General features: G+C 42.9%; 2 protein-coding genes across 2 annotated transcripts; one reads left to right on the top strand and one right to left on the bottom strand.

Annotated features, from left to right (window-relative positions):
* Window positions 1-508: 508 nt before the first annotated feature.
* On the bottom strand, window positions 509-19103 carry LOC147437555 (uncharacterized). Its single transcript, XM_086486578.1, has 4 exons — window positions 18998-19103; window positions 16566-16923; window positions 7410-7617; window positions 509-556 (listed from the first exon to the last, which is right to left on the bottom strand). Exons 1-4 carry the CDS (start codon window positions 19101-19103, stop codon window positions 509-511), a joined length of 720 nt encoding a protein of 239 aa, XP_086342704.1.
* Window positions 19104-19829: 726 nt separating this feature from the next.
* Window positions 19830-21803, top strand: LOC147437554 (uncharacterized). Its single transcript, XM_086487070.1, has one exon. The coding sequence runs from the start codon at window positions 20051-20053 to the stop codon at window positions 21677-21679; it is 1629 nt and encodes a 542-aa protein (XP_086343196.1). The 5' UTR covers window positions 19830-20050; the 3' UTR covers window positions 21680-21803.
* The last annotated feature ends 820 nt before the right edge of the window (window positions 21804-22623 follow it).

Below are 22623 nucleotides of genomic sequence, written 5' to 3'. Positions count from 1 at the left end.
CATTCGCCCCAAGTGGGCGTTGAGTGACGACTCCTACTATCTGTTCTTGGGGTGGAAAAATAACGTCAATTCCCCATTGGTAGTAACGGGTGTCAAAGATCTATCAGTGGCTCATCGAGCAATCCAAATACGTGCACATGTTGTGGACAAGATAGTAAAAGTGGAAGCGGTGGTCATAGCCAAAACTGTAGAAGCCTCTGTTGTCAAACAAGTCTATGCAAATGCAACACTGTGTGTGGTCTCCCAATGTAGCCCTTATACCCATTGAAAGCTCTTACCTACTTAGACGCATGTCAAGACTCATGTCAAGAATGTAAGGGTAGAGTGGTATCAAAGGTTGTACTCGGTGTATGCTAGGCGAGCGGCTATGGTAGGCATGCTGGCGTGCAAAGTGATCTACTCCAAAGTTAGCAATGTGCCTCTTAATGGTGGAGTCCCCCAAGGCCACTTGAGTGTCTCTGAGTGCTTGCTCTAACGCTCCAACCCTCTGTTGTGCTATGGTCAGCTTTCATGTGAGATCCTCTATGCGGCTGCAGAGCTCCAAAGAGGGGTCAACCTACATCAAACACAACAACATAAAATTAGTGAATTGACTTACAAAAAAGTATTTTGTTTATTGAAACCATAGGTGAGTGAGTGTACATGTGAAGCTGTGCTAGCAGTAGCGAGGCACCGAAGGTCTGATCGATGGAGGTGGTTGCACCATTGGTGTAGTGAAAGTGGCATGATTGCAAGAAACCAAAAAGACAATAGCAATAAGCATAGAATGGCAATCATAAATGAAGTGGAGCAAGCTATGGGAAGGGTATATATACCATATCACAAGTAGGAGCTGCAGTATGGTCCTCTCCATGTGGGGGCTGGCAAGCGGTGCAGTATGTAATGGCACCTACTATTTCTCTACCAACTACATATTTGTAAGTAAAGATGCTTAAATTTACCCGAGAAGGGCCTCTTGGCTGTGCAAGCCTCTCAACAAGGTGGGTGAGTGTGTTGCCCACGGATCAAACCTCCCGTCCAAGTTGTGTGTTGAGCCCCTAGAGTAAGCTACAAGGAACTATTGGCTAGGGGCTGCCTGTATGCAAGTTGGATGGCTGGTGACCTCTATCATCCCCAAGAGCCTCTTCTGCTGGCCCAATCTACCAAAACCATGATACCCCCTCCTGGATGTCTATCATAGTATTCCATGTCAAGCTGGAGAACAAACTATGCACAAAGCTGGTAGGCAAAGTAGGTAGGCACCTCCAAATGGTGGGGCATAGCACTGTAGTATATCATGTACCATAGAAGGGTACGCTCTCTCATGCCAAGGTGGAGACAGTCCTCTATGCAAGAAGGTGCTTGTGGCACTAAGGCTCCTTGCCTGGGACAAAAATACTGTAAAGTGAGAGAGCATATGGAAGGAAGGGCCTCCACTTGACACCAAGTCAAGCATGTATGCCCAACAGGGTGCATGCCCACCCACTCCTGGAAGGCATGGAGCCGTGCATCATGGCGAATGTAGCCACAGTAGCCTCCAAGGCCTCTGCTGCTAACCTAGACTCTAGGTAGGATGGAAGACTATGAATGCGCTCTGCGCCACAAAACAACTCATGTGCCAAACTATGTATGTGCATTAGAGAGGGTGTAGGAACGGGAGGCGCCTTGGTTTTCTTTGGTGGATTTGGCTGTTGTGGGGACTTTGGCTACTTTGGGGGGTCACCACCTACATGCTCTGACTACTGCGACACATGAGGCCTGCATTGAAAACAAAACACCATCAGTATCACAAAATGCAAAAGGATGCAACAAAATTCTAATAGATATCAAGGTACCCCTTGGACTATGAGATGTGGGAATCAAATATCAACCCTAAACCCTAGACTTTATAATTGTTACGATGGCACACGAAGCTTGTCTCCATAAATACTACAATATTTATATAAATGCTCTAGAGATTCCAAAGCTTCTAGCAATAGAATTTCCGATGCCCAATATTGTCCGGTTGTCTGCTTTCTTGCGCACGCTTCTTGAGGGGTGTGTGAAAAACCTTATTTGAAAAGGTCTTTTCTACGCCAATTTTTCGATGTGGAGCTACCATATACATAAATGTATATAGAGTTTTATCATTTATCTGGAATCTATTGAGTGATGCCAAAAATGGTGACGGAATAAGGAAGACCAAATGAATTTTGCGATCCAACTTTTCCTTGCAATTGCTTCTAACATAATTTTATAACCATGGTCAATAGCCTCTAGCTTTCTCCCTTGACTTAATTATGGATCAAGATCTCATCAATATAGACCTTTATGAAAACATAATGGTTCACTCAAAGAAAATAGTATTCCAAAAAATAACAAACGGGTGAGTAGACCTATCTTTCCCTCACGAAGTCGAAGAAAAATGTGAGAAAATAAACCATTTCCGACCACACCGATTGCAAAGCATTATAGAGAAACACCTTGACTATGCTATTCACAACACTCTTAACCTCTTTAAGTATTTTATCTAACTATACCAAAATCTTTTGATGCCAAGAGAAACTCAGAGGAGCAAACATTGCTAGTGCAAGCACCTACAATGCCACCATCTATTCTCCAAATCCCTTGAGAAAAAATTTAGCTCTATTGTTGTCATCAAGAGCTTACTCCACCTCGCTATTAGCTAGGGTAGGCTATGTTCAAAATTGGGAGTGTTGTAAAGTGTGGATTGTGTAAAGTACCCCATGTGAACTTCCTACATAATTCCACATGCATGACAGATGCAAGCATAGGTTATTATATATGGAGAGAGTCTCGCACTTTGTCTCCTCTAAAATAGCCAAATCTTCCTTGTCATTCCTCCTTGGATAAATACTATATTTAACGAATTTCGATAAAGTACATCTCAAATAGGAAGCTCATCAGGAGCGTGTCATCCCCACCTATGGTGCTAGGAAGCTCATCAAGTGTATGTCATCCCAAACTATGGTGCACTCTCTCACTCTCTCTCTCTCTCTCTCTCTCTCTCTCTCTGGGGCGTGTTTGAGGGAGCCTAAGAGAGAGAGAGACACAGAGAGAGAGAGAGAGAGAGATAATGTCAGAGAGAGAGGATACCATAGGTAATGTTGTCAGCAGGCTCGTGTGTGTGTGTGTGTGTGTGTGTGTGTGTGTGTGAGAGAGAGAGAGAGATAATACCATAGGTCACGCTATCAATAGGTGTATGCACATGTGTGTGCGAGAGAGAATAACGCAGGTCGATTAGCACTCGACGGTGCCATTGTGTGTGTGCGTGAGAGAGAGAGAGAGAGAGAGAGAGAGAGAATACCACAAGTGGCCAAGCAAGCACGTGTTGTGTGTGTGTGTGTGTGTGTGAGAGAGAGAGAGAGAGGGAGAGAGAGAGAGAGAGAGAGAACCTCTAAAAATTCTCCCATATGTAGTGAGTCACCATGTCTTTTCTCTATGAAAATGTGCACTCGTGTCCTCACGTCACATGCCCTCTGCCAGTTTGCAGCTCTGCTTGTAGGCCGTGGCTATGGCATGCTCTCTCTCTCTCTCACACACACACACACACACTAACTCAGAGTTTCTCTCTTACACACTATAACTCAAGTAGCGAGTTCAAGCAGATGCTGGCCAAACTATTTGAGGTGTAAAATATTTCTTTTACTAAACTCAACGAGTTATATGAAAAATGGTCATCTGCCACGTAACTCGTTGAGTTATGTGGATGGTTTGACCACGTAACTCGGTAAGTTACATGGCAGATGACCGAGTCTACATGTCTACATAACTCACCGAGTTACCTGGACACCATGTGCTACCACGTAACTCGTTGAGTTACGTGGACTGCATGATTGTATCGCCACATTGTCGAACACGTAACCTTGTTGAGTTACGTGGCGATCATGCGTGGGCGAGCCGCATTGGACGGCCATGTAACTTGCCGGTTGCGTGGCTTGTCCACCGTGCCAACTACTCGAAATACCTTTGCTGCCAACGTGGAGTGGCCACATAACTCCCCAAGTTACATGTTGATGCCTTTTTATAACTCGATCAATTACATGTTTGTGCCACACGTTACCTCAAGGTGCTTTGAATGCGAGACGATATCCACGAGTTTTCTACATGGCACATCTCACGCTAGGGTGGGGACTACGAGAAGTGGATACACCCTATCATGCATACACCCTTCATTCATATAGAATACCATCAACTGTAACTTCCTTTTTATCAAGTTATACTCTTTTCAAATAAAGCTAAGTGAATAAGCACTAAGGGAATCTGAAACAATGGTCGCACCACCATAAGTCTTCCTTTAGATAAAGTTACCCAAAATTTGAAGCCAAATTGGAAGAAAACATATGTAGCTTATGCCCTTCATTGTTCATTTGTTACATGTACACATTTGCCAGTTTAGGTAGTGTATATTTTTCATCCTAGTGTTAATTTTTTTATTTAAGCAACACCAACCTTATAGTATAACCTTATAGTATAGATTCATCAGCTTAGGAAACACTAGTCTAGATTCGTCAGCTTAGGCAGCACTAGTGCAGATTCATCAATTTAGGCATCATGACCTCAATGCAAATTATTTGATTTAGAAAGTACAACCTACAACACTGGTGCAGATTCACCAGTTTAGGCAACACACCCAATTGGTGTCGATTTTGTCTGTTTAGGAAACACCAATTACAAAATCACACTCTAGTGGCTGACCATCACCGTCTTTAGTATGATTTTTTTAACTTAGGTATATGATGGAAATAATTTGGTTTATCTTGATATAGATTTATACTTAGTTTATTTTGTTGAAGAATTTATGGCGACTAGTACCAATGATATCCTGATACATCAAGATATGACATATACTCCTTATTCTAGTGGTATGGGACACTAGAATCTGGAGTATGTGGTTCAAATTTTTGTTTTAATATATTATGTTTTTGCTATTTTGTTTAAATTTTGTTTTTGATCTATCACTTGCAGGGTCATAACGTTGCAACTGAGACAGCTGCTTTCTTTAGAGAGGGGTATGTAAAATGATTTATTTATGGCAGTCGCTTTCTTTATAGAGGGGTATAACAATATTTATGTATGGCATATTATTCAGGTATTTATTGTATGCTAACAAAGGGAAATCAATCTAGATTTTTGAGTTATATTTCAAAATCTAACGGTGGATGTCAGATATTCATAGATAAGGAAACTCTATTTATAACCAATCCAACTCCATTTATATAACACTAATAAATTTATAAATAGGCTCCCATGGATTCATCACATGACCCATGTGGGGGGGAGTAGCCTTTGCCTCAGTGCTCTGATCGTTTCTCTCCTCTCACTCCCTCCTCCTCTTGCTTGCATGCATGCCTAGAGCTCCAGCCTAGGAGTTGCGCTTGGTCTGTGGTCTCTTGTCACCTTTGTTCTTTAAGTTCAGAGTGCTGCAATATACATGTTGGGAGTCTCTTGAGGTATGCACGTTTGATTGTTTGTAGATATGTCATTTCATGGATTTCGCAAGGTCACCGTGTTCTCCATTTGAAACAGATGTAGTATGTTCCCCCATGAGCAAACATGGATGTTCGATGTCACTACCTCGCTCTCCTTCAAAGCCTTTTGATGGAGGGGAGGCTTTAACTTCCAACACCCCTCTAACCACACTCCTCACTTGGTCCACTCCATTTACAACACTCTTAACATGAGATGCTCCTGTCTAAAGATAAGAACAAATGGGCTATCAAGATCCAAGGCATTTGGGTGCTAGGTATTGACCTCAAGAAGTTAGTAATGCTATGGCTCATAATGAATAAAGTGGTGTGAACATGGACTAAGTTTCTAAAGATGGGACTAGGCAGTGGCTTGTGCTCAGTCTAGTGCAAAGGACAGTTTCCATACATTCATCAGTTGCCCTTTCAACTGACGTATAATTGCCCCCTGATTAGTAATCTAAGATTCTCCCGCTCTCCTTGCATTAACTACTACTAGGAGAGAATGTGGGACTACTCTTTGCTTTCTGGAATAAATCTCTCTCTGAATTCTTGTGGTTGGATAATGTGGAAACGAAGGAATTTTTATGTTTATGAAGGAGCTTACCAGACTCCTAGTGTGAGAATGTTTTTTTATGATGTTAACTTGCAAGATAAACAACTACATATTATCCAAGCCAAAGTGTGGAGGAAAATGTGTGCCATTTTAAAAGACATTGTCGTGCTCTATGAATTATTCAAAGGGCAAGAAAGGGATGCTAAGATAGAAGAAGGCAATTATGCCCATCTAGATTATTAGTGCGGGGAGGTTGAAGAAGACATTCAAAGAATCAAAAAGGTCAAGTATTTTTTAATAGCGTGCAGGTCGAGATAGACTCTCTTCCTCGCAAATGAAAAAAGTTAAGCATTGGGATATGATTGCTGCTTTGCAGAGAGTTTTTTGTATACTTTTGAAATTTTGTGTCACTAAGATCAATAGAATTTTGTGCTCCCAAAAAAGCCGGAGAAATTGTAACCCCTCAAGTCCCATGGCAAAATTTTCTTTGCATGGGCTAGATTGTATCTTTCTTATTTTTCTTGATACAATATCATCCCACATAATGTGTGTTGGGTGCAGCTAGGGTGGATGCAATCGCAGTAGGGCCATGGCATGGTGAGGAAGAGCAAAGGAGGAGACGAGAGAGCAGAACGAGATGGAGAGAGAGATAGTCGACACAGTATGAAACAAAAGCAACGCTATATTTTTTAAAATTTTGTGTTGAAACCTTACATATATAAGGATTTGGCCATGCAAACTGGAGTGCATGTTATAGGGGACAGTTCCCACAGGTAGAGGAATCCTTGAGTAGGGCTTGAAACCTAACAATCCCCCCCTCAAGCCCGAACTACATCACTCTCATGATATCTCGAGTTTTTGGTACTCGGCAACTGTGAGTTTTAAGTTCTCTCACAACCAAAGATTTTGGTGTATCTATAACCTGGTGCTATGATAGTAAACCCCCCTTTGAACAAATAGGGTGTAGGTTGAAAATTAGCTACCAAAAAATGGAGTTTTTGGTTCATTGCCAAACATTGGGTTTAAGGTGTACCCAGTAACCTCATGAGAAGCAGAACAAAAATGGGCTAAGAACAAATGTTTTTGGGAGGTCTTACCACTCATATGTGACAGTGTCTAACCCATACAAATGTGTCATGGCAATAACTGATAATTGATAGGCTAAAATAAAGCTTTTGACATTGATATTGACAATATACCAAATTAAAATTAAAAGAAAAATACTTTTCGTATGATGTGTCTTTGATGTACCGAGTGTTCCAAGAATTTTGAAATCTTGTTGCTCCCACAATAGTTGCTCCAACCACCTCTTTACCTCATCAAGACAAACTGGTCGATTCTCTGTGACACACACATTGGATACTTCTAGATATCTCATGACAAAGTGACAAGGTCTTTGTGTTCACCAAATCTGAAAGCATTTTCCTGCTGGCAAACTTAGTCTCATACCCTCTACAATGAAGAACGTCATCCAAGTCAAGACTGCAATACTTTGACCGAACGATTTTTGATAGAGAGTTCATTTGATGTTTATCACTCTCCAACATCATAAGTTTGCTGGAGAAATTGTCCATTACACTACATAACTGATAGATCTTGTTGAGTATCACTATCCTGTTAACCCTCACAGCTCACGGACACCCTATCACCTATGACGGACGTTGTATTATTTACTTGTAGAGTCAGGTACCGGGCTTGTCGGTCCAATAGGAAAAGGGTAAGAGTGATCGCCGATGAGAGGTGCACTCTAACTAGAACATTCAAGGGATTAGTTGGCTAAGCATGGGCGCCCAAGTGTGAATGGGGCGAGCTCATATAAAAGTCAACTAAACCTAAAATTCACTCATTCTCTCATTTGTGCAATTGAAGAGTGCTCTTGCTCCATCTCCATCTCCATCTTCTTCTTCATCTCCTTGTGTGTGTGTGTGTGTATACGTGAGAGAGAGAGAGAGAGAGAGAGTGCGATCGAGCATTACAGCGGCACGATGGCGATGAGGTGGTTGAGCGCGGCGTAGCGGCGTCTCCCTCTTCTTCACGGCGAGGAATCCTCCATGACAGGAAGCGTAGAGCGGTGAGTAACACACCAACGCCATCTTTGAGCTTACTAGTTTAGGCTTGTTGTGTGCTTGGAGCCGTTTGTGGCTCGCACACGGTGTATCGGCAAGTTCCATGCATTGACACGTGCGACAGACGCGCACATTTTTGGCGCCGCTGCCGGGGAATGCCATACAATAAGCTTGAATGGCACTCCGTGCTTCTTTTGTGGTGCAATTTCAATCGTAGGAAAGGTAAGGAAGGAGGGTGTGTGTGTTGAGAAGAAGGATTTTGTGTTATACTGTGTATTTTTCTTGTTAATGGAGTTTTCAAAGGTACTGTGTTTATTCTCTGTCTATTAAGGTTGTTAGTTTTCTTTGTTTTAATGGAGTTTTCAAAGGTACTTTGTTTATTCTCCGCATATTAAGGTTGTTAGTTTTCTGTGTAATGTAATGTACTGTAAGTAGAAAGTAGATATGTGAGAGCTAATAGAGTGTGTTAGTGTGTAATAGTTGGTGTATTAGTTAGAATTAGGTAGATAGAGTGTGTGTGTGTGTGTGTGTGTGCTCTCGCGCAGGCCGCGACAACCTTATCCTTTTTTCTTCTTTTTTTAAATTTAAAAAAAATTTAAAAAATAAAAAATTTAAAGGTAGGATCGGGATAGGGAATATCTCCCAGACCCAAGCCCAAGCTCACACTCAGGCCTAGGCCTCAGTCGCCTTTTAAAATTACGAATTTTAGCTTCACACGTAGATAAAAATCGATTTTGTAAGGACCAACAGAACTTCAGATGCCCGAAAATTGTGTTGTAAAGCACACTGCAACCCTCTGAGTGATACGCTCATTTTCAGCTATCACACACTTTAATCAAAAAAATCGATCATTAAAAAACATTAAAAAAACATTAAAAACGTAAAAAAACACGAGTGAAAACGTACGCCTAAAAAAGTAAGCGGTTAACCTCCGAGGTTATTCGCCGACGCTTGTAGGGTGCCAAAGGCACATCATCTGCGCTCTGGTTGTGTGCTAGAGGCGGAGCAACTAGAGAGAATTTCGACTTACGCGAGTTCTCAATATCCACCTACTTTAGGTTCCGGGCCCTCGGCGGGGACCCAAGGTAGTACAAACCAATACCCGAACATAGCGGCTAGTGACTCTTCCTCTGACTACGACGTCATGGAGGGTTTCCCAATGCCTGATCTCGATAGCTCAAGCCAAGACATGCATGCCATGGGTCCACGGTCTGGGCCAAGCGTGCTTAGCCACTTGAAGGAAACCTTTAGTAGAGCCACTCGTTCCGAACATGGAGCTAATGATGTAAATGAGGGGGGTGGGGAAGTAAATTCTCCATTCGTGAGCAACGTATACCCTATACCCTTAGAGAATGTGCATGTGAATACTTCATTCACTGCACCTCCTGACTCTTCAGAGTTCTTTCCCTCCAAGGTCATATTACCCGATGGTAGAAGCCTTGCCGAAGTGCAAGAGGTTGAGCGATATATCCTTGCAGCAAGGGAGAAGGAAATCGAGAGCTTACGCAAGGCGAAGCAACGAAGAGAGTTAAAAGAGAAAGCCCCTATGTCAATATCCTTGCTAAGAGAGCAATCGAGTGCTCCTGACTTAGCAACCGCTAAGGGCCAACCCCTAGAAAGGAACATTGCACCTAGCACCTCAATCCTAGATGGAGTGTTCTTAAATGAGAACTGAGAGTACGAAGTACAAACGGAAACTCTGACCGACCTATACACAGGTCACACCTATCACGTGGGTTGGTTAGATGTCCTACAATCCACAATGGGTGCTACTAGTGTGGAGGATCAACAACAAAGAGTTTGTGAGGTCATCCATAGGGTGATTGAGTTAGAGAGACAGAACAATGGGATCAACATGCCTTCAACGGGTCTCATGAGATTCTTAGATACAGGAAAGGCTAAACAACCGACCTTATCGCAAATGGAGACTCCCTCGGTAAGTTCGATGGATCCTCCATTTGTTGTTTCTCTAGGGGTCTCAGTGCAATCTGAGCCCACAAGTGATAGCTTCACCTTTCCAAGTCTAGCTCATCTTTCCCTTGATGACACCACAGCTACCATGCCTACCCCAATGATGGGCATGCCGAGAAACACGTCCTGGACCTCCTTTGTTAGTAAAGCACCGCTACATGGTAGCTCAATGCCTGCAACAGTACCTACAAGTGTGTACCAATCGTATACACCCATGGGTCCTCATACTCATGTAGTCCTTACCCCTCCCATTGTTTCAACTACCTATGCTCCACAACCACAACACCCAAGTTCTTATTTCCATGGGACTATACCGGCTAGCATTAGCATGTCACATCCGACGTTTGCTATGCCTAGGGCCACGCATATGAATTTTGGACCACCACATGGCACAACATCGAACCCAACGTGGAACCCAAGGGCTTCCTATGCGTTAAGCCCGATGACAATACCTACTCCACATGTAGTCTCTGGAGCACCTCCACCCACGGTGCCTGCTCACTTAGGTGACTTGGCAACATTTGCTCAAGCTATCGGTCGATCTATTGCTGAGAATATGTGTAACGCGCCTGATAGAGAGCCTAGAAGTAAGGCAGTACAAATAGCCAAGCTCACACAAAAATTTAGTGGAGACGGGGATGTGAGAAAGCATATCGAAGTGTTTGAACAAATATGCGATTCTCTAGGAAAGCACAATGACCTACATAAGAGCAATGCTTTAAGCCTAACCTTAAGTGGAAAGGCTGGGGATTGGTATAGAACCCTAAGGATGGAAGAAAAAATGATTTACCCTACTCTTAGGAGACTGTTCTTAAAAGAATACATACGAGAGGGAGTATTGTGGGGTGTAGCCTCTCAGCTCCAAAAAGCCCAACGAGAGGAAGGAGAGTCGGTGAGAGACTTTATAAGTCGCTTGAAGCATTTGAATTCTCGTTGTAATCCAAATGAGCACTTCAACAATAACCAATTGCTTGATAGATTCATTAGGGGGTTACGACATGAGGATATCGACAATGGCATAGTCATTAGAGGTATCACCACTTGGGAAGAAGTCACCACCGATGCGATTCAATTGGAGCATAATTTAATGATTCAAGGAGAAAGAGTGTCTGTTGAGCCTAAATCTATTAGCTCGCAAGCATCATGGCATCAACCAATGACCCTAAAGCCTATTGCTAAGGAGCCAAAGATATCTGAGATGACTTTAGCAGATCTCACCAAGGCTATTCAAGAGAGTCTTAGAGACAATCGTGCTCCACAAAACAATCATATGTATCCAAGAAGGGAGCAACAATGGTGCTCAGTATGCTATGGACCACATAGTACCAGTGAATGCCCTACTTTTAGAGTAAAATTCAATGGGAACTGCAATGACTGTGGGAGGTATGGTCATCAAGCTAAGGATTGCATAGTATTTAAGCGCGCGATGGCCAATAGACCAACCTTAGCATGGATAGACACACCTCGAGTGCCTGCAGCACAACACATGGTCCCTAGGGCCCAAAAATGTTGTTCAAACAACACCCTTACCGCCTCCAATGCTAGGACCTCAACCACCACATCCGAGAATCACTTATGTGAATCAAGTGGGTTGTGAGTCATCTATTGCTTGTTTGGAAGGCTGTGAGGAAGATATAGATCCTAATTTGCCTATGGGATGGATGTGCTTGACGAAAGTCCACAATACTACATGGAGGACTATTGGGGATAAGTCAAACCTGTATATCAAGTAGCTGCTCTTGCGGCAAGAGGCCAAAATATCAATTACACTGCTAAGAGACCACCTCTTAAATGTTATGAGTGTGGAGGTCCACATCGTGCAGCCGAGTGTCCTATTAGGCTACAAAAAAATGCCACACTAATGCAAACCAATCAAGCAAGCACGTCTACAATGCCATTACTCATGTGTAATCGATATGGCATAGATCATTTGATTGTCCAATGTCCAAATAATCCAAACTCACCGAAGATCACGCCATTAAACTTGATTGAAGTTACCGAGGAGCCATCACAAAGTACACATGTGGTACGAGTAAACGTATTCACACGATCGATGCTCCAAAAACAAAACTATAAGCTTGAGGAAAGAGACACGGCATCAATTGCCCAATCTCAGAAAAAGAAGAAAACACGAAGGAAGAGATCACAAAAAACAGCGAAGTCACACCCGAGTTCAAAGACCAACATAGGGACTGGTGACGACCCTGTATATATGAACGACGCTGAAGAGGATTCTGATTCAGATGAAACCATGGAGACCAAAACGACCACTAAGATAAAAACCAACAAGGAAGATCTTCATGAGCCACAATGGCCAGGATCCAAAAAGAAGATAGGAATTTACCTAAACCCTACAGAGGAGATTGAGCGAGTCAAGCAATTAAGGAGTTTGGTAGAAGATACCCAAAGGGATCTAGAACCAGCACCTAGGCAAATCCACATTACAGACACCGTGTTCCCTACGTAACAACAACCTCACCAAGTCCATAGATCCTTAGCCATACGTAGTGTCATCCAAGAAGAAAGTGACTTAAAGTCATGGGAAAGTGGACGTACTCAGTTCTTGATGGAAAGAATGTTTACAGAGGGACTACTTGATCCTATCGAAGAAATGGAGATCCCATCTTCCCCATGTCAAGGGACTGAAGTCCAAAAGGTGCCATTAAACATTGCCAAATTGATGGATTTCATGTCTTCAGAAGTTAGAACCACCATCATGTCCAAACTATATAAAGACCCTGAGCTAGTCTCAGCTCTTCGAGCCTTCCTCAATGGAGAACTAAAGTTTGGGCTACCACAATTTGCACAGATGGATGGAGCTGGGGAGATGCCAACAGAGGAGGAACAATTAGATCCACAACCCAACCTAGATGAGAACCTTGTTATAGAAATACATGTTAACAAGTTGGGACAATACTTTGAGGGTGATGAATCCAATGTGACCATACCAATCACTACTAAGGGATTAACTGTGAAGGGAATCCTTGATGGTGGCTCTGGGGTTAGCATTGTGACTAAAAATTGCTGGGAAACTATGGGAAGACCTCACCTTGCGACCACAACCATAGTAGTGAAGATGGCCAATGGGTCTATTGTCAAACCTATTGGGATGCTAGAAGATCTCAAGATCAAGGTCTTTGGACATAAAATAAGGATTACCTTCATTGTTATGGATTTCTCCAAACACACTATGGCATCGGAGATGATCTTAGGACGTCCTTTCATGAGGGAAGCAAAAATGGTGCATGACATGGTCTAAAAACCATGTCTACTTGCAGTTCCAAGATTCTGTCATTAGAGTGGATCTTGTGACGGGTCGAGCACATCCTCTACGAAACAGGTTTATAATTGATCATAGATCTGACGCCACAGTTCACTCGGCCCCATTGCAGTATTGTTACACGTGTAAAGCGGACACTGATGTTGGGGAAGATTCTCCTTATATGGATGTACTACCTGGGATGACTGAGTCAGACAATGTGGATTGGGTCCACCTAGAAGCAACCATAGACACTTGGGGAAACAGGGGGACGACCTGGGTAACACCGAAGGGGGATGAAATGCCCGTACCCTTAAATATGCTACAAGCAATGCAGATAGCTTCTGACAAGACTCATCCTAATATAACGAAGAAAACATACAAGTGGGTCCCTAAAGTTTCTTTAGCGACCATAGCTAGTGCTAAAAAACAGAAGCCTTGTAAGAAACGTCCCACTCGCTCCAAGTCCCACTTGCTCCAAGAAATGTAAGGAAACGTGGCGGTGGATCCCTAAACAATTATTGGAAGCCCAAGGCTACTATCAAGGAAATGATCAAATCTGGGTATTCTTACTTGTCACCTGACCCATGCGAGCCCAATCCCGTAGCTCCAAAACAAATCGACAATCGTGGAAAGAAAAAAATCACAGAACGCTACACACCCGCTCCAAAGCTAATTTGGGTACCGAAGAAAGAACGATTTGTTCCACCTAGCTCAGGAAGGGGGGAGTCCCATGAAGCTTCTAGCTCCTCATGTAATGCATCCATAGAGGTAAAAGCTTCTCCACAGCCTCCACCTACAATAGTGGACCTCCATGAAGCTACAAAGGAATCCACACCTCCCAGTGTTCAAGAATCACCTGATGAACCACTTCAAGTTCGATCCTGGGAGAGTACCTTACCACCCTTGCAACTCGATGAGGCACCTAAGGTAATAGAAAACTACTCGCAAAAATCCTCACCTATTACCAACTGGAACAATTGGTTTCAAATGGTGACAAGAACATTTCAAACGGTATGATCTACCCAAGGAAGGGGGGAGTGTTTGCTAACATCCATCATTCAATTATTTCCCTCTTACCCTTCTTTCCCTGACCTCTCAATCACCAATCTTAGGGAATGTATATATAAAGCCTTATACTCACAAAAAACAAAAATAATAAAGAGCAAGAGCAATTAGCAAACAAGTATATACAATAAAAGTCAAAACATTGACCCAAACCTACACATTCACATATAGTACACTGAAACAGAAACCTATGCCATAAAACACCTTTGATCCTCATCACTCAAGTGATGGAGGGTAGGTAGAATTAGTACGATAGGAGTGTTTCTGTTTTAGAGTTGAGTGATTAGCAAAGTTTCTTTTCCCACTGATGTGCCTCCTAGAGGTATTTTTTGTATTTCTTAGTGTGTACAGGAACGTGTTGCTGTGGTTAAGATTTGGACCTTCATGGAATCTTTCTCTCATTCACGCTTCAAATCAAGCGCGACCATCAACACAAACACGTGTTTCTTGTCCATTAGCATTACCCCTTATCTTTTTGCATCAATGTTTGTCTGCTTTAATTGTGATTGGTAGCATAATATCCAGCACCTTTGTTTAGTATCAAACATTAAATTCAATGTAATTTTTGTCATAATCACTTGTCTAGGTTTAAAAATTAAGCAGTCCGACTAAGCTAGTTTGACCAAGCTAGGTGTTAGAGATCTTCTCTTAATACCATGGGGCATGCCTTCCTAATTATCAACGGTTACTTAGGTTCTTAATCCGATCTAGGCAGCATTGTGTGAAATGTACTAGGGCTTTCTAGTGGGCTTGACCCTATTGACCTTTAGCTTAAGTATTATAAAGGGAGTTTACTAGTGTGATGAGCCTGGGGAGGTGTAACAGTGTTATATGACCCCCCAAAGTTACAAAATTAAAATGTTGAAAACGAACAAACAAAAAAAAAAATCAAAGTGCCACAATGTAAAATCTTAAGCTAGAAGAGAAATCTCAGCTTGATTTGGTACTTCACTCACATGTATCGCCTATGGTACTAGAGCCCTAGAGGTTCCCAGTGTGGGCGCTTTTCCTTGAAAAGCAAAAAACCCCAAGGCATACAAAATAAGCACACACATCAAAATTGAATCACTGTGAAAAGACTTTGGGGGGTCAAAGAAAAGGTAATCAGTCAGGCGATGATTTCATGAGAAATTCCTTTTATCGTAGCTTAACTACAAGGTCTTCTAGGTATAGCCTCTAGTCAACCCTCGAACATGAAATACTTGGCTCTCGTGATTAAACAACTTAATTGACCAGAGAAAATTAAGAAGCTTACCCATGGTATTAATAGTCGATCTCTAGTGCCGTTCGACCGTTAAATTAGCGACCCCAGACTTGTTTAATTTTTTACCTTTACATCTTTATTGCTGACAAATGGTTTAAAATTCTGTTACCAATCACATTGTCTGCCTACAACTGCATATGCTTTTTAATTCTATATGAGAATGCAATTATTGTGCCAATGTTGTTTAATTTTGCAGGACTGAAGAAGGCTAAGGACATTCATCTCAAATGCTCTTCCACCTCGACAAATGAGCTTCAACTCAATAGCTTCCGAGGACGGAATCTACATCAGGAAGGGGGGCATGTTAACCCTCACGGCTCACGGACACCCTATCACCTACGACGGACGTTGTATTATTTACTTGTAGAGTCAGGTACCGGGCTTGTCGGTCCGATAGGAAAAGCGTAAGAGTGATCGCCGATGAGAGGTGCACTCTAACTGGAACATTCAAGGGATTAGTTGGCTAAGCATGGGCGCCCAAGTGTGAATGGGGCGAGCTCATATAAAAGTCAACTAAACCTAAAATTCACTCATTCTCTCATTTGTGCAATTAAAGAGTGCTCTTGCTCCATCTCCATCTCCATCTTCTTCTTCTTCATCTCCTTGTGTGTGTGTGTGTGTGTGTGTGTGTGTGTGTGTGTGTGTGTGTGTGTGTGTGTGTGTGTGTATACGTGAGAGAGAGAGAGAGTGTGTGTGTGTGATCGAGCATTGCGGTAGCACGACGGCGATGAGGCGGTTGAGCGCGGCGTAGCGGCGTCTTCCTCTTCTTCGCGGCGAGGAATCTTCCACGACAGGAAGCGTAGAGCGGTGAGTGACACACCAAGGCCATCTTTGAGCTTACTAGTTTAGACTTATTGTGTGCTTGGAGCCATTTGTGGCTCGCACATGGTGTATCAGCAAGTTCCCTGCATTGACACGTGCGACAGATGCGCACATATCCGCATAAGCAATTTGATGAAAAGCTTCGGAAACTTTTCCACATTCCTCGTGTTCATGTAGTTGATGGTCAATAGTTTTTGCATCAACAACTATAATTACAGAGTTGAGGTGAATCATAGACTCCAGCTGGTCATCTACCCATAGAACTGAAGCTAAACTACCAGGATTGGCAAGTCCTGTGGTTTCCAACAAGATGTAATCAAATCTTTCTGGGCGTTCTGCCAGCTGCTTGAGCACTTGCACAAGGCTATGCTTTACACTGCAGCACACACAACCATTTGGCAGTTCTATCCACTCTTCAACATTAGTGCTTTCTTGCCCTTGATTTATGATCGCCTTCTCTATACCAAGCTCTAATATTTCATAAGTAGTGTGGAAAATTTTAAAAAAAACTCACAAACTCTGTAATGGCAACGGCACATACGATAGCATTGTGGATGGAGAGTTCTGCTTGCAGCGGGCTGAGGAGGCTGAACTGGGAGAAGATGTAGTGTCGAAGGTTGCTTTTTAGGTCAAGGCAAGGTTGATGATGGTGGCTGTGATCCGTGCAGGTCGACCGAGCTCCATGTCCCTTCCACAAGCGACAGCTCTCGTGCCGTATTGACTCGAGCCAAGGCCACCAAGAGCATCATGCTCTGATACCAATGTTGGGTGCAGCTAGGGTGGATGCAGCGCACTAGGGCCATGAAGAGCAGAGGAGGAGGCGAAAGAGTAGAACGAGATGGAGAGAGAGATAGTCGACACAGTATGAAACAAAAGCAATGCTATATTTTTTTAAAAATTTTGTTGAAGCCTTACATGTATAAGGATTTGGCCATGTAAACTGCATGCAAATTGGAGTGCATGCTATAGGGGAGAGTTCCCACGGGTAGACGAATCCTTGAGTAGGGCTTGAAACCTGACAATGTGGAAATAGCAAAAAAAGATCAATGGACTTTCATGAATATGAATATATATATATATATATATATATATATATATATATATATATATATATATATATATATATATATATATATATATATATATATATATATGGGCATGTATATGAAGTGTCCATGTATGTAAGTATGAGCTTGTTATCAAAACCATACATAGATTTACAACTGCCTAGTTTTGTAAAGCAAGCATGAACATAGCCATTTAAATATAAGCTATTGTCATATGATGAGAGAGAGAGAGAGAGAGAGAGAGAGAGAGAGAGAGAGAGAAAATCAGCCTTCACTTTTAGAGAAAACTAATTAGAGAATGGGAATTTATGAAAAAACCTAAGCTAAATGCCAAGTTTTATAACTACAACACCCAAATAAGCTCCTTTGAAATTGTAATACCATGGAAAATTTACACGACAAGCGGAAAAAAGTGCGCAGTGAGACGAGAGAAGATTGCAATTGTTTGTGAAAAAGGAGGTTGAGCACCATAGTTGAAAGTTAAGGGTACACACATAGCCTACTCCCATTGCCCCCACTTTATGGCACGGCCATATGGCTCATAGGGGATCTAGGTCCCAAATTTTGTTTGAGGGGGGGGGGGGGGGTGCGGGGGGGACGAGGCGGCTTTAATCTCAATTGCCAGATCATGCAGTGAACTAGGGGTTGGTGAACTGGGTGTGAACTAGGGATACGTAAACTGGGGTGTGATCATGTGTCATGCCAACATGGGCAGCGACATGCGCTAGCGTGATGGTAGGGGCAGTGGTATGGCAACCGAGAGGTCTTGGATTCGACCCATACTCCACGGAACGAGTGAACTAGGGGTGAACTTGGGGTGCCATTTTTGTCCGGAGTTCACCCCTAATTCATCGTGCGATCGGACGATTAAGATCAAAGCCACTCCGCGTGACCAAATTTGGACCCTGGGTCCCTCCTTGTTGGACCCGTGTGAGATAGTGACGGACCCACCCTGGTCTCTCTTTGAAGGTTGAACTCCGATGAAAGTCCCATCATTGTCTAGATGAGCAACTCTTGTGAGTCGTGACCTTAATAGACATTATAGTAAACTAAACTGTGAGCTTAATTTTGAGGAGGGGGGCGGAGGCGCACTAACAACTGTGCTCCATCATGGCCTCATCAGAGTGTGAGAGTGCAAGGCCTCAGAGTGCACGCCTTTTTGGGTGTCGTGGGAGTGGTCGGCAGCCTTACCAGAGAGAGAGAGAGAGAGAGAGAGAGAGAATGTGTATGTGTGTGTGTTGAGAGAGAGACGAAGCAGAGAAAAATGTGTGGGTGTGTGTGTGTTTTGAGAAAGAGGGAGTCTTTGTGTATGTGGCCATGTGTGTTGTTTTCCAAGCAAACATGCCTGCATCGTGATGTACCCATTGGATGGAGAGGGAGAGAGAAAGTGTGTGTGCGCGTGTGAGAGAGAGAGATAGAGGACTTGAGTCTTGAAACTTGACAGTTTTTGGTCTCCCAGTGAACACGTGTGATGTACCTGTTAGACCAACTGCTGCCTTAGCCTTTTCAAACTTGGCCTGTCTCCTTGCCCTGAATTTCCTGTGTATATCATGCCCCACTCTGCACACCAATGTGAGAGGCATGATAGGTCCACCATGTCTCGTCAGAGCCTGTCACATTCGAAAGGACATTGTGATCGCTGCCGAGAGAGACGGTATAGGTCAATGCCTCATGTATAGAAGCACACTTGACACTTGCAAATCCACCAATGGCTCTTTCTGGTTGTGTCCCTCCGAGCAGTCGTGCAAGCATCCATACATACACTCACAAACCTCGGAATATATGCTTTGCACATGCGGTGCAAAACCTGGCCGCATTCGCATTGTAACAGAAGTTGTTGCCCTAGGTGCATCATAACCATATGATATAAATTTTCATGTGGCTTGATTTTGTGGTTATTGTATGTATGGTTATGTCTTGCTTTGGACCAATGTCACTATTTAAGGCTTGCTAGAGTGTTGGAGTCTTACTAGGCCCAAGGCAAGGTATTCTCTTCAAAAGATACAATACCATATCTTTGTGCAATGCATCTTCAAGTGCCACGGGACCGTGTCGGAGGAGGCAATGTAGGGAAGATGGCAAGCTGAAGTGAGGTTTGAACTCAGCACCTCATGAGTCGCGGCTCCCACTCACACACCTTACACCACCTTTACCCTACCCCAGTTTCAACCAAAGCCTCACTTGCCTTTAAGGTGTGGACTATTGAGTGTCACTTTTGACAAAATGTGTATCTTAAAAGTCCAGTAGGGGCATCTCTTTTCCTTTTGAACCATCACATGCTCAGAATAAAGTATCCCCCTCAAGACATAAAATCTACCTCAATCCTCTAGAGACAGGGAAAAAATCCCCAAAAGTCTAGCTAGGATATTCAAGTAAAAGGCAAGTTAGGTTAGGTTATGTGTATATATGTCAGGAAGGCCATGTAACTCTGTTGTGTTGTTTATACCTGAAGATGTAGTCTTCCCTTACAGCTGTGTGTGTGTGTGTGTGTGTGTGTGTGTGAGAGAGAGAGAGAGAGAGAGAGAGAGAGATGGACATTTTATCACTTGGGCATTGCAGGCATCCACAACAACCCCAAGGGGGGGTGTGTGCAATGTGTTTGAACGAGCGCTTGTCGAAGCTGAGCGGCTTGTGCAGTAAATCCAACATCGCCAATACTGGCAATGCTGACATTAACTTGACAAGGCAACTTTTAATGTCATCTTCACCCCCTCTGAAGGAGCTTCTAGCTGAAAAATCTGATTTTTGTCTTCACCTTGAGGCTGCATCTGATGAGGCTATGATCAAGTCAGAAGACATCACCGAAGCTCGGCAAAGCATTGCTTATCTTATAGAGAGGGATATTGTCGAAGCCCATCGACGCTACTCTGATGCTGCATCAAGATGCTGCCATTTAACATCAGACAACCAGCTCTTGCGCAGCAAATCAACATCTCAGCTGGATGCTTACTCACGATTCGATGGCAAGTCTATGCATCTGAATAGCAGCCATCGACGATCACAAAGTGGTAGTAAGCATATGAGAATCAAAAATTTGAAAGAGAGCTTGGCAAGCTCTGCAAAGAGGCCTCTAGTAGATTATCATGATCTTCGAAGCGGTACGAGTCCCTCACCGCAATGTAATCGTAGTCATGGTAAGCAGACAAGGCTTGAGCTTCAAGGCAAGACAGCACTAGCTCATCTGAGCAGATCCAAATCAACAGGGTGGATCCTAAACCATCATCCCATGTGCGATGGCAGCAAGCGGTCCGAAAGACGGAGTCCTATCAACCTTTTGAGCTGGAATAAGAAGCGCAAAAACTTGTCAGTCTCAAGTGCAGCTCCAGAAGACTCAGCCCCTTTGATGATGGCTCCCTGCAGCATAAAGAAGACAAAGAATATGATGTGGAGACCGTTAAAAATACTCTTCCGGTGGAGGGCGATGCCCCGAAAGCCATTTTTCGCTTCACCTATGGCTGCCTCAGGCACACCTCGTCGATCAGCATCTTCTACATCTTCCTCATACACATATTGTGAGCATAAACAATACTGTGATGTTTCTCTCTCAAAGCTGGATGACCATGTGGAGCTGGAGCAAGTGATGTGTGGCCGTCGGATACGTCGTTTGCTATCACAAGTAAGGGGCCATAGCACATTCACTTCTGGTGTGATGAATACTGCTGAAGAGAAGATGGATGTTGATGCTTCTGTAGAGCAAAATGTCTGCAGTGCAAAGGAGGTTGTGAGTGGCATATGTGATTGGAGTCAAGGGGTAGATAGAATGCGGCGGCACGCTGCGGTGTTGCCCAACAATGTACAAAGCTCTGCTTTGGAACAGGGGAATAGAAGAAGGGCAGGGAGTGGGCAGGGCACTGATGTAATAGCCAGAGGAAGAATAGGCAATGAAGTGAGTTCTAGTCCAAAGTCATCTAGCAGGGCATTGAAAGTTGATAATGCATTGGGAGTCTCTTCAAGCACAAGCAGCTCTCTAGGAGAGAGCTCAGGGTGCTCAGAGTTGTCGTCTCTGTCATCCTCCTCGCCATCATTAACTTCATCATCTAATGTATCCATGACCTACAGCAACTTACAGTTAAAGCCTGATACTACATGTGTAGCAAGCATTGCAGCTTTGATCTCCATAGATGTAAGCAGTACATCTCCACTTAAGATGGCATGTTAAGGAGCTACTTCAAAGCTCATAGTTGTGTAACCAGACATTTTGCTATACAAACAAATGTTGTAAGGCAACAATGGCACATATATTAATTTGCAAATCCTGGATAATTTTTGGAAAATATGTTTCACTTTTTAGTGTCCTTGCTCCTCAATTCTCTTTTGCTTCATTTGCTAATCAAGGTTATGTTTCTAGAGACCCTAGGGCTCCGCCCCAAAATGTGTAAACATGTGAATTCATGAAAAAGGGTTTTTACAATTTCAAAGAGTTACAATAATTATAATTACAAGAGGGATCAGAACATGCTGAAAAAAAGTTACAGGTTTATGAAAGAAAAGGGGTCATCTAAGTCAACGTGAACTTTGAAATGTGTGTGAAAGCATTTTTAAAATACCTCTTAAATGCATGTGGTATAGCTGATGCTTTGAAAGTTGAGTCTAGCATGCATACCATGACTCCTTGGAACATCTTTTTGTTTGGTTCTATCCATAAAGCTTGTAGCAGAGTTATCAGTTCCAAATTACTACATGATGCTAGATATTAGCATCAGTTTGTAGTGCTTGATTATTTGAAGTGTCACAATTAATTGCCATTCTAGAATTATGTTGATTTGTCAATTTAGATGCTTCTCCTAATGCATATTTTGCTAATGTTGTGCAAGGTACAAAATGGGTGTTTAGTGCACATTGTTAGTATGATTCTTTTATTCTTGATGCATCTATGGTGATGACTTCTTTTGACATTGCCTCTAATGGAAATACTATCCTAGGTACCAATAATGCCTCTTCTCTAGTCGCAAAAAAAGTATGCTTATTGTTATGAGAGTGACCTATCTTTCATGCTAATGCATACTATATACCCAAGATCAAGTAGAACTCATTAGCTACCTCTACCATTGCAAGACTTGGCCTTTCTGTAAAATTTAGGGAATGCAACATGTATGATTCACA

The sequence above is a fragment of the Adiantum capillus-veneris genome, chromosome 17 (assembly GCF_014529385.1).
Source record: "Adiantum capillus-veneris isolate H3 chromosome 17, ASM1452938v2, whole genome shotgun sequence".
Lineage (NCBI taxonomy): Eukaryota > Viridiplantae > Streptophyta > Polypodiopsida > Polypodiales > Pteridaceae > Adiantum > Adiantum capillus-veneris.
Note: the sequence above shows the minus strand (reverse complement) of the source record. Positions and strands in the feature narration are given on the sequence as shown.

What these genes read in the sequence shown, in the direction of transcription:
- LOC147437555 (XM_086486578.1), bottom strand. Translation starts at nt 19,103, where the DNA reads ATGCCTCTCACATTGGTGTGCAGAGTGGGGCATGATATACACAGGAAA. An exon ending in GGCAGCAGTTGGTCTAACAG is followed by an intron (nt 16,924 to 18,997) that starts GTACATCACACG and finishes ATGAAATATTAG; the next exon opens with AGCTTGGTATAGAGAAGGCG. An exon ending in CAAATTGCTTATGCGGATAT is followed by an intron (nt 7,618 to 16,565) that starts GTGCGCATCTGT and finishes GAGGGTTAACAG; the next exon opens with GATAGTGATACTCAACAAGA.
- LOC147437554 (XM_086487070.1), top strand. Translation starts at nt 20,051, where the DNA reads ATGGACATTTTATCACTTGGGCATTGCAGGCATCCACAACAACCCCAA.